General features: G+C 39.6%; 2 protein-coding genes across 13 annotated transcripts in view; both read right to left on the reverse strand.

Moving 5' to 3' along the window:
* LOC126765052 (voltage-dependent L-type calcium channel subunit beta-2) overlaps window positions 1-13,387 on the reverse strand; it is a 259,846-nt gene that overhangs the window by 128,965 nt on the left and 117,494 nt on the right. The gene's annotated exons all lie outside the window — the stretch shown is intronic.
* On the reverse strand, window positions 2,157-4,261 carry LOC126765056 (uncharacterized). Its single transcript, XM_050482656.1, has 2 exons — window positions 2,575-4,261; window positions 2,157-2,476 (listed from the first exon to the last, which is right to left on the reverse strand). The coding sequence occupies exons 1-2, from the start codon at window positions 4,015-4,017 to the stop codon at window positions 2,450-2,452; spliced, it is 1,470 nt and encodes a 489-aa protein (XP_050338613.1). The 5' UTR covers window positions 4,018-4,261; the 3' UTR covers window positions 2,157-2,449.

Below are 13,387 nucleotides of genomic sequence, written 5' to 3' on the forward strand. Positions count from 1 at the left end.
AATAACTTTCTAATGCACTGCAGACTTCTCTTGTACTCGTTGCTGTTGCAGGGTATAATTTCACATATTTTGTAAAGGCATCGATGACCACTAAAATGTACTTCTTTTTTGATATTATCGACGGAAGGGGGCCTAAGTGGTCCACATGAATCGTATCGAAAGGTATCGGTATTTTGGGAATACTGTGTAGAGTTGCTGCATTATTATTTGAAGATGCTGAATAGTAAATACACTTTAGGCAATTTCGAATAAAATTATGTACGTAAGTTTTCATCTGCGGGAACCAATAATATTTTTTAATTGCTGTACAGCACTTTTCTGTAGCTAAGTGGCCCATTTTCTCATGCGTCGTTCTAATTATATTATTTATCATTTCATCAGGGACATATAGCTGTGAGTGACCTGCAGGTGATTTATGGTACACCAACCCATCTTTCAACTCAAAATTTTTCACTTCAGATTGTTCTAAGTTTTGTCGCAGTTCTACAATGCGGGGGTCTCTATTTTGCGTAACTTGCAAGTGAAAATCTAATTCCGCAGTGTCAATGTATGCAATTGTTTGATTAGTTCTACTTAAGGCATCCACGTGAGCCATGGATGTACCAGGTCTATGCTGGATTGAATAATTATAATTTTCTAAGAACAATGCCCATCTAGCAATTTTTGCTGAACTGCTTCTATTATTTAACGTCATAGCCAACGAATCACAGTCCGTAACAATTTTGAACGGAATGCCCATTAAGTAAGTATGGAAGCGCTTAAGTGCATAAATAATTGCTAAAGTTTCTAATTCGTAACTGTGTAATCTAGATTCAGGGGCGGAAGTAGTTTTTGAAAAGTAAGAAATCGGATGAAATTTTTTGTCATCTTGTTTCTGAAGTAACATTGCCCCAAAACCCGAGGCACTGGCATCGCAATGTAATTCTGTTTCAGCTTCAGGGTTGTAAATCGATAAAATAGGGGCCTCTAACAATTTTGTACGCAAGGTAGTGAAGGCTTGTTTGCACTCTTCAGTGAACTGAAATTGTTCATTTTTCTTCAATAATTTAGTCATTGGACGGGCAATCTTGGAGAACGAGGGTACAAAGCGGCGGAAGTATGAAAAAAGACCATGGCAACGTTCCATTTCCTTTCTATTCTTAGGTTCTGGATATTCCTGAATTGCTTGCAAGTGTGACCGTTTGGGTGAAATGCCAGCAGAGTTGGCTAAGTATCCTAAGTATTCTAATTCGTCGTAAGCAAATCGGCATTTTTTGGGCTGAATTCGAAGACCGTTTCGAGCCAAAATTTCAAAAAGTCTCTTAAGGGTTTCCAAATGAGACTTAAAATCTTTCGAAGCTATTAAAATGTCATCCATAAATACTACCACTAACCCCTCTTTGATGAGGTCACCTAAAATCAATTTTACGAAGCGCATAAATTCAGCAGGAGCGTTGCATAAACCGAAGGGCATATATAAATATTCGTATTGACCATCAGGAGTCACGAAGGAAGTGTATTTTATTGAATCAGGATGCATCTTCACGTGATGATATCCACTTTTTAAATCAATAACCGAAAAATAACTTTTCCCCCCAAGTGTTCAATGCAATCGTCGACTAATGGCATAGGAAAATTATCGCGTATAGTTATTTTGTTCAGTGGTTTATAATCTACACATTTCCGGAGGGAGCCATCTTTTTTCGGTACAGGTACTATTGCAAAGGCATAAGGTGATCGACTTGGTCTAATTATTCCTTCTTTTAACAAATCATCTACTATTGCTTTTATTTCATTTCTCTCTTTATGGCATAATCGTCTTGGTCTACAGTATATAGGAGTTTCATGCGTAAGGTTAATTTTCATAAGATATTCTAATGGCTTAACTTTTTCTGAAGGAAATTCGAAATAAACTTCTGTTATTGTTTGTCGCAACTCTGATGACAACCTTGACGGAAGATGTGGATTAATGTCTAAGGAATTCAAATCGGAAGGCACAATAGCACATAAATTTGCAAATTCTAACTCCATCGGGCTGATATTTGACTTTTCTTCAGTGTGTTTCACTATTATTTTCTCTTTCTCCCTTGTAACACCCCCTTGATTAAGCGATTCAATTGTACTCTTTGTGTGACAGAAGTGAGTGGCCAATAAATCAAATGAACACAGAACATCAGTAAGTTTTGACTCTAACTTCGTACAAATGGCAGCTTTATTTAATTCTTTCAATCTTTTCGTATCATAAATGTATTTTATTTGACACATTGTAATATTTGCTTTTTTCATAAAATCACGGCCTACAAGCATCGGTATTGACATAAGATTATTCGGCAAGGTTAATAATTTCTGATTGATTGATTGATTTCGGAAGTTTATTTTGCAATTGATATTCCCATACGTCTTGAGTCTATCATTTCCTAGGCCATTGTACTGAGTCTCTTTCAATTGATTTGGTAATTCGAATGGAACTTCACTCCGTTTGATTAAACTGCGGGGGCTGCCCGAATCAAATAAACAAAAAATATTTTTATTTAATTTAAAGTTTTTACTGTGTTCACTGTGTTCACGGTTAGACTTATCAAAAACAACACTTACCATTTGCATTTCACTAATTGGTTCCACTCTAGCATCATTCATTCCGTTGGCATTAAGGACGGCAGCAACAGTGGTACGGTGTGGGCATTCACGATACACATGTTCGGTGGATGAGCACTTAAAACAGGAGTTCGCTGGTCGTTTCGGCAGTGGACATTGGCTTTGATAATGCCCGAATTTGGAGCAATTGTAGCATCGGATTGTTTCCATGGTTGGAGCTGCGGTAGGGCGAACTGACGTGGCGTTGGCCGCATTTGATCGATGAGTTGTTGGCTGAAGTGCACTGGCCGCATTACGATTAATTATTGCTATTTGTTTTGATCCTAATGGTGGTTGGAAGCGTAGACGTTCATATCGTTCCGCAAATTCCTTCAGTTCATTAATAGAGCGTGCTGGAAACAAATGACCGATTCTTGATGAAGTGTCACCTGTTCCACTAATAATCATTTCGATCAATTCGTCTTCCGTAATTTTTGAATACATCGCTATCTCTTGCATATCCAAAATGTAACGATGGGTGGTTTCATCAGGGCGTAAGCGTCGATTTTTCAGCAGTTGATACACTTCATTCATTGTGCGCATGCGGCCAAATTCACCAATAAGTTTAGCTTTGAGCTCTTCATAATCGGATACCGTAATCGTGCGTGCAAAAACCTGGGCTGTTCCACTCAACATACGACGACATGCAATGAATTTCATACGCTCATCGAATTGCAGCATTGCAAAAGCATCATCCAAGTCACTAATCCACTTATTCACATCGTAATGGTCATCGGCTGTAAATTTAGACATCATTGATTCAATGACACTTACGTCAGTCCAACGGGTTTTTGCAGCAGGTGCTTGCTGTTGTAGCGTAAGTTGATTAATCTCTGCTTGAAGCATCAACAGTTCGCGTTTTTTACGCAATTGGATCAGCAATCGTTCGGTCTCATCTTCGTCCAAATTGTTTGAAATTGTAGCACTTGGAACAACGGTATTCATTTGCACGGTTGTTACAGCAGTGGACAATTGGGCACTTGTTGTAGCAGTAGCCGATGGACCACTTGAAACAACAACACTCATAGCGGGGGTAGTTACCAATGCACGTGTATCAGCAGTTGACAATTTAGCACTGACATAAGCGGCAGTTGTTGTTACATCTGTAAGCACATTTGAATTTTGAACACTCGTAGTGGCGATGAACGTAGGTACACTCGTAACAACAGGTTGAATTGATTGCACAATCGTAGCGGGAATTGAAGTTTGAGTATTTTTGTCGGCGGCGGCATCTGGATCTTCAAGGGCATTCGCGTTTTCCTCTTTTTCACTTGCTTTCGTTACCTCGGAAATGTATTCATCATATAGCGGTCGCAACTGGTTCATCGTGGCATCAGGATCGAATTGAATACCCGTTTGCAGTAGCACTTTCATGACTTGGGCACGTGATAACAAATTCGACATCGTGGCAGCAACAACAACAATCAGGAAAAAAAAACGTGGTAAATGCACTGTCTACAGAAAACGTGAAATGAAAAACGAAGAATTCTGGTTTCGGCAGTGTTTTTTTTTTTTTTTTTGTGTTTAATTATGCGGCAGTCGATTTAAATTAACTCCATCCCACTTCTGAGATGTGATGGCCAGAATCAATTAATTTAAACTTTTATTTCGTACGTGCGCAGCACGTCTCGCTTCGTTGACAGTCAGTTTAAAAAAAGAACGATAAAACTCATTCGCCCAGCAAAGCACACAAGACATTCCCAATTGACAATTGACAATTGACGTTCATTCTATTACATTCAGCATTCTCTTACATTCTATTACAGTCGTTCATTCTATTACATTCATCGCTTTTTTTTATAAGTTTATTGATAATTTTTTTATTCTCTTACATTCTATTATGAAGTATTACTCTGCTTCCATTAACAAGGGTCAAATGCATTTATAAGCATAAAACAGTATGCATTTACAATTTGCTTTGCCACTATACCTTATTACGGTAGTTGTTCATAGCATTGTCGAATAAGTCAACGCCTTCCATCTGTTGACTATATTCGTGTATTAATAAGGGTTGATCAATAATCGTCATTTTCCGATCGTATATTTTAACATGACACATTGGCGTATGTTCCAAAAAGTTACTCGTCAATTAAAAAACAATCAAAAAGGAGTCATAGAATGCAATTGTTTGAAAATCTGATTATTACTGAATTGTCATTCCAGCGCTTTACTAATATATTATTAGTTCTGTCGATTACCAAATCGGATGTTCCCCGCGGTTTCTTCTTCACTTCTTTCATGCCTAATAAATGAAGACGATTGATGCTAATTTGACGCTCATTGGCAGTTGCCAAATTTCCAAGTATGACACATCAAATTGTGGATCGTAAACAAGTTGTCGAATGTGACGTTATGGTGTTTTGATGTTTCTACTTTGATAGTAGGGTTAATTCTCAAATTTGTAATTTTTATTACTACGACATTTCGATTTTTATTTATTTTTCTTGCATGTCGTCCAGGTTCATCATTGTCGCTCCAGCTGTCTACTTCCAACTGCAGTTCCTTGCATATTAAGAACTTACATTGTATGTGCATTTCATGCGTTTTTTATATATATTTCCATTTATTACACAATATCAACACTCGAACTATTTCACAATTGCAATTTCACTTCTTTCTACTTCGTAACACTGTTGATTTTGATCGACATTTGACGACCAGCTGATCAACAAGTTTTCACATATGTACATATATTAAATTCGAGGTGCACCTAGAACCTTATTAGCCCATTGGATATTTTATAACCAATCGCATATCTCAGTTCTGCTGAAATTTACAAACCTGAAATTTCGCAGAGTAACTTCTATGACCAATATAAACTTCCCATAAATTTTCGAAAAAATCGTATGACGGGATCTATAGTATGGGTTAAATAATTACACCACTGATTGATATTTATATTATTTAAACCTTGAAAACCTTAAAAATTGGAGGATGGAGTCATGCGTAGAAGTTCACGCAAGTGAGGAAAGTTCTCTGATCGCCATTCGCTTGGGAGTGGCCAGAAACGATTCTTTTACATATGACTCAAGCAGCTCACAACTTCCGGTCTTTGACCAAGCATCCTCTGGGTAGCCTACGAACATCCGTTTGAAGGCGAGCTGAAGTGAGAAAGCGAAATATCCCCTACATAGGGTTGTGCGCTGGGTTTGGGACCCGCCACGTAAATAACAGTACCAATGAAAACTAACAACCAGCCTCTGATGAGAGACCGCCCTTTTGATAACGACCATGGCAAAAGAAAAAAGGACTGCGATTTAAGGGCATGCACCTGGAATGTCCGGTCCCTTAATTGGGAAGGTGCCGCTGCCCAGCTGGTTGATGTCCTCGTAAAAATAAGGGCTGACATCACCGCCGTCCAAGAAATGCGATGGACGCGACAAGGACAGAGACGAGTAGGTGCTTGTGGCATTTACTACAGTGGCCATATAAAGGAGCGCAAGTTTGGTGTGGGATTCGTGGTGGGAGAGAGAACGTCTAGCCACAATCCGCATCAAGGCGAGGTTCTTCAACATATCGCTGATCTGCGCCCACGCCCGACGGAAGAGAAGGACGATGTGACCAAAGATGCCTTTTATGAGTGCTGGGAGCGCACTTATGAGAGCTGCCCCCGCCACGATGTCAAAATCGTGCTTGGCGACTTTAACGCCAGGGTGGGTAAAGAAGGTATCTTTGGCACTACGGTCGGTAAATTCAGCCTCCACGAGGAAACATCCCCAAGTGGCTTGAGGCTGATCGACTTCGCCGGGGCCCGAAATATTGTTATTTGTAGTACTAGATTCCAGCATAAAACGATTCATCAAGCTACCTGGCTGTCTCCGGATCGAAAAACTACCAACCAGATCGATCATGTTGTGATAGACGGAAGACACGTCTCCAGTGTTTTAGATGTGCGTGCGCTCCGTGGTCCTAACATCGACTTGGACCACTATCTTGTTGCAGCCAAGATTCGCACCCGCCTCTGTGCAGCAAAAAACACACGCCTACAAACACAAGGAAGGTTCGAAGTCGAGAAACTGCAATTACAACAGACAGCCGAAAGATTTTCTACTCGGCTTGCACTCTCTGAGAGCACTCATCAACAACTCGGTATAAGAAAACTGTGGGACGGCATTTCAAACTCCTTACGTACAGCTGCAACCGAAACCATTGGTTTTCGGAAAGTGCAAAAGAACAGCTGGTACGACGAGGAGTGCCGTGTCGCAGCGGAGAGAAAACAGACTGCCTACTTCGCAACGTTACGATCGACCACTACACGTGCGGGATGGGATAGATACCGAGAGTTGAAGAGGGAAGCGGGACGCATTTTCAGACAGAAAAAGAAATAGGCCGAAATGCGTGAGTACGAAGAGCTTGATAAGCTGGCCGACAGGGGTAATGCTCGAAAATACTACGAAAAAATGCGGCGGCTGCTTACAGAAGGTATACTTAAATTATGGAGGGAACAATTCTCCAGCCTGCTGAATGGCAGTGAACTCACAACGCTAGGAGAAGGCGAAAACCCGATTCCCCAATCAATGACGATAGAGCAGACGTTCCATTGCCCGACCAAGAAGAAGTTCGAATAGCAATTACCCGTCTGAAGAACAACAAAGCGGCGGGGGCATCAGCTTCTTTGTAAAATATGGTCGGACGAAAGCATGCTCAACGATTGGAATTTAAGTGTGCTATGCCAAATCCACAAAAAGCGAGACCCCACAATCTGCACCAACTACCGTGGGATAAGCCTCCTCAACATCGCCTATAAGGTTCTATCGAGCGTATTGTGTGAAAGATTAAAGCCCACCGTCAACAAACTGATTGGACCTTATCAGTGTGGCTTTAGACCTGGAAAATCAACAACCGACCAGATATTCACCATGCCCCAAATCTTGGAAAATACCACCTCTTCGTCGATTTCAAAGCTGCTTTCGACAGCACGAACAGGAGCTGCCTTTATGCCGCGATGTCTGAATTTGGTATCAGACAAGGTGATTCCCTATCGTGCTACTTCTTCAACCAACTTCTGGAGAAAATAATTCGAGATGCAGAACTAAATAGAGAAGGTACCATCTTCTATAAGAGTGTACATCTGCTGGCTCAACACCTGCGCCGTTAGTTCTGCTTTCTCCAGACTGGACAAGGAAGCAAAAGAAATGGGTCTGGCAGTGAACGAGGGCAAGACGAAATATCTCCTGTCATCAAACAAACAGTCGTCGCCCTCGCGACTTGGCACTCACGTCACTGTTGACAGTCATAACTTTGAAGTCGTAGATAATTTCGTCTATCTTGGAACCAGCGTAAACACCACCAACAATGTCAGCCTAGAAATCCAACGCAGGATAACTCTTGCCAACAGGTGCTGCTTCGGACTGAGTAAGCAATTGAGATCAAAGTCCTCGCTCGACAAACAAAAACCAAACTCTTTAAGTCACTCATAATTCCCGTCCTGCTATATGGTGCAGAGACTTGGACGATGACAACAACTGATGAGTCGACGTTGCGAGTTTTCGAGAGAAAAGTTCTGCCAAAGATTTATGGTCCTTTGCGAATATCGCATTCGATGGAACGAAGAGCTGTACGAGATATACGACGACATTGACATAGTTCAGCGAATTAAGAAACAGCGGCTACGCTGGCTTGGTCATGTCGTCCGAATGGATGAAAACACGCCAGCTCTGAAAGTATTCGACGCAGTACCCGCCGAGGGAAGCAAAGGAAGAGGAAGACCTCCACTCCGTTGGAAGGACCAGGTGGAGAAGGACCTGGCTTGCCTTGGAATCTCCAATTGGCGCCACCTTGCGAAAAGAAGAAACGACTGGCGCGCTGTTGTTAACTCGGCTATAATCGCGTAAGCGGTGTCTACGCCAATTAAGAAGAAGAAAAAACCTTGATCTTGGTCAACTTTTAAGGTTTTTGGAGGACCCATTCAATTAAAGATTATTAACAATGCTTTCTTGCTTTTCAAACAATTCAATGCGTTAACTTTTTCTGTCACAACAAACTAAGAAAATTAATCGATACATGTTGAATAACTTTCATTATGCCATTTCCAAAAATCGTCAACATATTTCTTTCTAATTTTGTAAATTGATTGTGTAATTTTTAATGGTATTTAGTAAGAAATATGATCATTCTTATAATGATTACACAGTTCACCTTCATTTATTAATTTAGTGATTTCCTTAAGATAATTGGGGTAATAATACCGTAATTTAAAACTTTTTTTCAACTTTTTCTATACCGTGATGAAGTCCATACATATGCATTTCAATTTCAATTACTTTTAAAGCTTGAAAAATCTGTAATATTTTCCAATTCCTTTGTACACCGATAAATATTAATACGACTTGTTATTAATCTTAAATATAAAAATTAGCTGGGGTTTTACCTGTTCGATATAGCTGACTAAACCTTTGCATGAAATGAAAAGTGGACTGAACCACTTTGAAGGGGATCCAATGATGATGGTTTGTAAAAAAAAATTAGAAAACGTGACTTTTCCATATACATTTTTTTTAATTTTTTTTTGTTTTGTTTTCCAATTGATTTTTTGCCAATTATTTGAATCGTTCAATTTCTGCCGTCTGCTCTCTTTATTACGGCTATTGAAAAGGTAAATTATTGAAAATTATTCAATGAAAACTTTATACGTGTTTCATACAAAGTGATCAATTACAGATTTATTACGATGCCACGAAGAGGTCACGCTAATATCAGTCGGAGTTCTTTTTGCCATCAACACATATTGGCAGCCCTAAGCACATGCACGTGTACTCGCAGATTGCGATACATACCTGTACTTGCGAAATTATGGACGGGCGAATTTGTTTGTTACATTCACTCGCAATGCAAAATGACCATAGATTACGGAATTTTTGAATCGCGATCCATCAGTAAGATCGCCACGATGTTACAGCACGGCTTTTCAAACAACAGCTAAGATGTTTGATGGACTTTCTTAAAGCAACGTATGTACGAGGGCTGCTATATATATTTCTGGCCTAATAATGAAAATAGGAATATTTATCAACGAAAATGGTTTTATTGTTTTTTTTTCAAAATATTCTCCATCAAGATTTATACACTTTTGCATGCGCTCAAACCAATTTTCGAAGCACTTTTTCCACTCCGATTGAGACACCTCCAAAACATGGTTTTGCTTCAACAGCATCTTCTGGCGACGAAAATCGTTGACCACGCATTATTTTCTTGATGTGTGGGAATAAAAAGAAGTCATTGGGTGCCAAGTCAGGGCTGTACGGCGGATGACCCATCAATTCAACGTTTTGGCCGGTCAAAAAGGCGCTGGTTTGAGCCGATGTTTGAGAGCTCGCATTGTCATGGTGCACAATGATTCGTCTTCTCTTGTTCGTTTTTCGAATTTCTCCGAAGACTTCAGGCAAACAAATGGTGGTGTACAACTCAGAATTGACCGTCCTACGTTGCTCAAGCGGAACAGTCGCCACATGACCAGTTTTGCCGAAGAAACAAGCGACCATTTGCTTCGAAGTGCTTCTTCCACGAACAACTTTCGTTGGATTTGGCTCGTCTTGGAAGACCCACACGGTCGATTGCTGTTTTGTTTCGGGCTCATACGCATAGATCCATGATTCGTCACCTGTGAAGATCTTATAAACGTCTTTTGAAGCACCGCGATGGTATTTTTTCAGCATTTCTTTACACCAATCCACACGAGCTTTTTTTGAGCGATTGTCAAATTGTGCGGGATCCAACGAGAACAAACCTTTTTTACGGCCAGGTGTTCATGCAATATCGAATGTATGCTGGTGGGAGAAATGCATAGGCATGCCTCTATCTGAAGGTATGTTACATGACGGTCTTGCATTATCAGTTCACGTACGGCATCGATGTTTTCTGGCACAACGGCTGTTTTTGGACGACCTTCACGGAATTCGTCTTTGAGCGAGCGTCGGCCACGATTGAATTCGTTGTACCAGTTTTCATAGTGCTATAGGATGGTGCTTCATAGTACTGTTAGATGTTTGATGTACTCTGTTGAGGGCAAATTACAATAAAAGCTGGAAACACTATCCACGTGCTTTTCTTTCGGAAACGCAAACTGGAAATGATGGATATTCATTGTACCGGCATCGCTCACCAAACGACAATGGCAGAACATTCAGCATTAAATTTAGAGGAGTGAATACCGAAGTTGACAACACATGGATCGTACCATATTCCCCACTATTTTCTAATTCGCATTCAAAACTCATATCAATGTTGAGTATTGCAGTTTGGTGGAATCGATCAAATACTTTTGCAAGTACGCCACCAAAGAAATCAACATGGCGGTTATTTGCCTTGAACGAGATGAGATCAGCAAGTATCAAATGGATCGATACGTGAACTGCAATGAAGCCTTTTGTAAGATATTTACTTTTGCAATTCATGAGAAGTCATGTGTAGAAGTTCACGCAAGTGAGGAAAGTTCTCTGATCGCCATTCACTTGGGAGTGGCCAGAAACGATTCTTTTACACATGGCTCAAGCAGCTCACTACTTCCGGTCTTTGACCAAGTATCCTCTGGGTAGGCTAAGAACATCCGTTTGAAGGCGGGCTAAAGTGAGAAGGCGAAACATCCCCTGCATAGGGTTGTGCGCTGGGTTTGGGACCCGCCACGTAAAAAAACACCCCCAGTGAATAAGTATAACCAGCCTCGGATGAGAGACCCCCCTTTTGATGACGACCAATGCAAACGAAATAAGGACTACGAATTGAGGGCATGCACCTGGATTGTCTGGTCCCTTAATTGGGAAGGTGCCGCTGCCCAGCTGGTTGATGTCCTCGTAAAAACAAAGGCTGACATCACCGCCGTCCAAGAGATGCGATGGACGGGACAAGGACAGAGACGAGTAGGTCCTTGTGACATTTACTACAGTGGCCATATAAAGGAGCGCAAGTTTGGTGTTGGATTCGTGGTGGGAGAGAGACTCCGTCGCCGAGTACTATCATTCACTGCGTTGAATGAACGTCTAGCCACAATCCGCATCAAAGCTAGGTTTTTCAACGGAAGAGAAGGATGATGTGACCAAAGATGCCTTTTATGAGTGCTTGGAGCGCACTTATGAAGGCTGCCCCCGCCACGATGTCAAAATCGTGCTTGGCGACTTTGACGCCAGGGTGGGTAAAGAAGGTATCTTTGGCACTACGGTCGGTAAATTCAGCCTCCACGACGAAACATTCCCAAATGGGTTGAGGCTGATTGACTTCGCCGGGGCCCGAAATATGGTTATCTGTAGTACTAGATTCCAGCATAAAAAGATTCATCAAGCTACCTGGCTGTCTCCGGATTGAAAAACCACCAACCAGATCGATCATGTTGTGATAGACGGAAGACACGTCTCCAGTGTTTTAGATGTGCGCGCGAATTACGATATGATAGGTATGTAATTTATCGGAAATTACATATCTTTCGTTTGAATAATAAAACTCCGGCTAATTTACCGTACTGTGCGGCTTGCCGTCCAGTTTATTAATGATAATTTTATTCTTTATAAAAATCGTATTTGCTAAATTTACCTGGAGCCGTTGTGCTAACTTGACATATTCTTTATAAAAATCTTATTTGCTAAATTTACCTGGAGCCGTTGTGCTGATTTGACATTCCTCAGCATCAACGACCCGGCATACCTTAAATAAAGATATCGAATAATAACAGTGGCATTTTATTTCATTTTTAAAGGAATTTAATGCTTGCTTATGAATATTTCCTTATTTATGTATTTTGCAATTTAATATGTATGTATGTAGTTGAATCTGAAGATTCAACTTACATTTTAGAGGAATGAAAAATATTATAAGTGGTGGAGTCGTTTGACGACGCAACTCCCCCAGCGTTACTGTTTGAACTCTCCTGAGTTCTTGTATTTACAATTTTTATTTTTGTTGTTTTTTTCTTTAATATTATTACTAGGATTGCTACTACTACCATTACAATGATTATCAATGTTATATTAATACTATATGATACATTTTTATGGTATTTTAATTCTGCAATTTCTTTTATGTTTTCTATATTTTTTATTGCAATATCATTGAATGTTAATTTTTAATTTTTCGGCAGGGTATATAATTGTATGAATATATTCTGTTTTATTATTTTTAAATTCTTGTTTTAAAATTTCCATTTTACAATTTACAAATTTGATTATATAGTTATTTTTTAATACAATTTTTCTGTCATCGCAGTTTTGTTTTATTACATCATTTTTTGCATTTCTTATTAATATTGTGTCATCGCTTATTTCTTGTAGTGATGTTTTGTTATTATATTTAAATTCGCAAGTATTTGAAAATATGCAGCTTTTACTCAATTTTAGATTTTTAAATGCTTTATTTTCTACATAATCAAAATAGTTTTCGCCAATTTTTATAACGAATTTTTCTTTTTCAATAATTTGTAATTTTATTATCGTCATCTGTAAAAGTATAAATGTATAACCGTTTTAGGCCTCTTACGACAGGCATCTCTTACCATGGGTATATTCTAGAAAGACCCCTTACCCACTGGGGTAAAAAAAAAAAATCATGTATATACATATGTATATGTAGAAGAAAAAATTAAATGTTATTATCTCCATTAAATGCCCTTAGACTGAATGAATCGTCATCATTCTCATTTGGATTTTCTATGTTTGCCAATTTTATTGGTCTTTTTATATTTGCCGGATGGACGTTTTGTAATGGAAATATTCTGAAATATGGTTGATCCTTATGCCGTACTCTTTTGTAATTTTTAATCGGTCCTGTTTGTCTGTTTTCTATATATTCT

Source organism: Bactrocera neohumeralis, unplaced genomic scaffold (assembly GCF_024586455.1).
Source record: "Bactrocera neohumeralis isolate Rockhampton unplaced genomic scaffold, APGP_CSIRO_Bneo_wtdbg2-racon-allhic-juicebox.fasta_v2 cluster10, whole genome shotgun sequence".
NCBI lineage: Eukaryota > Metazoa > Arthropoda > Insecta > Diptera > Tephritidae > Bactrocera > Bactrocera neohumeralis.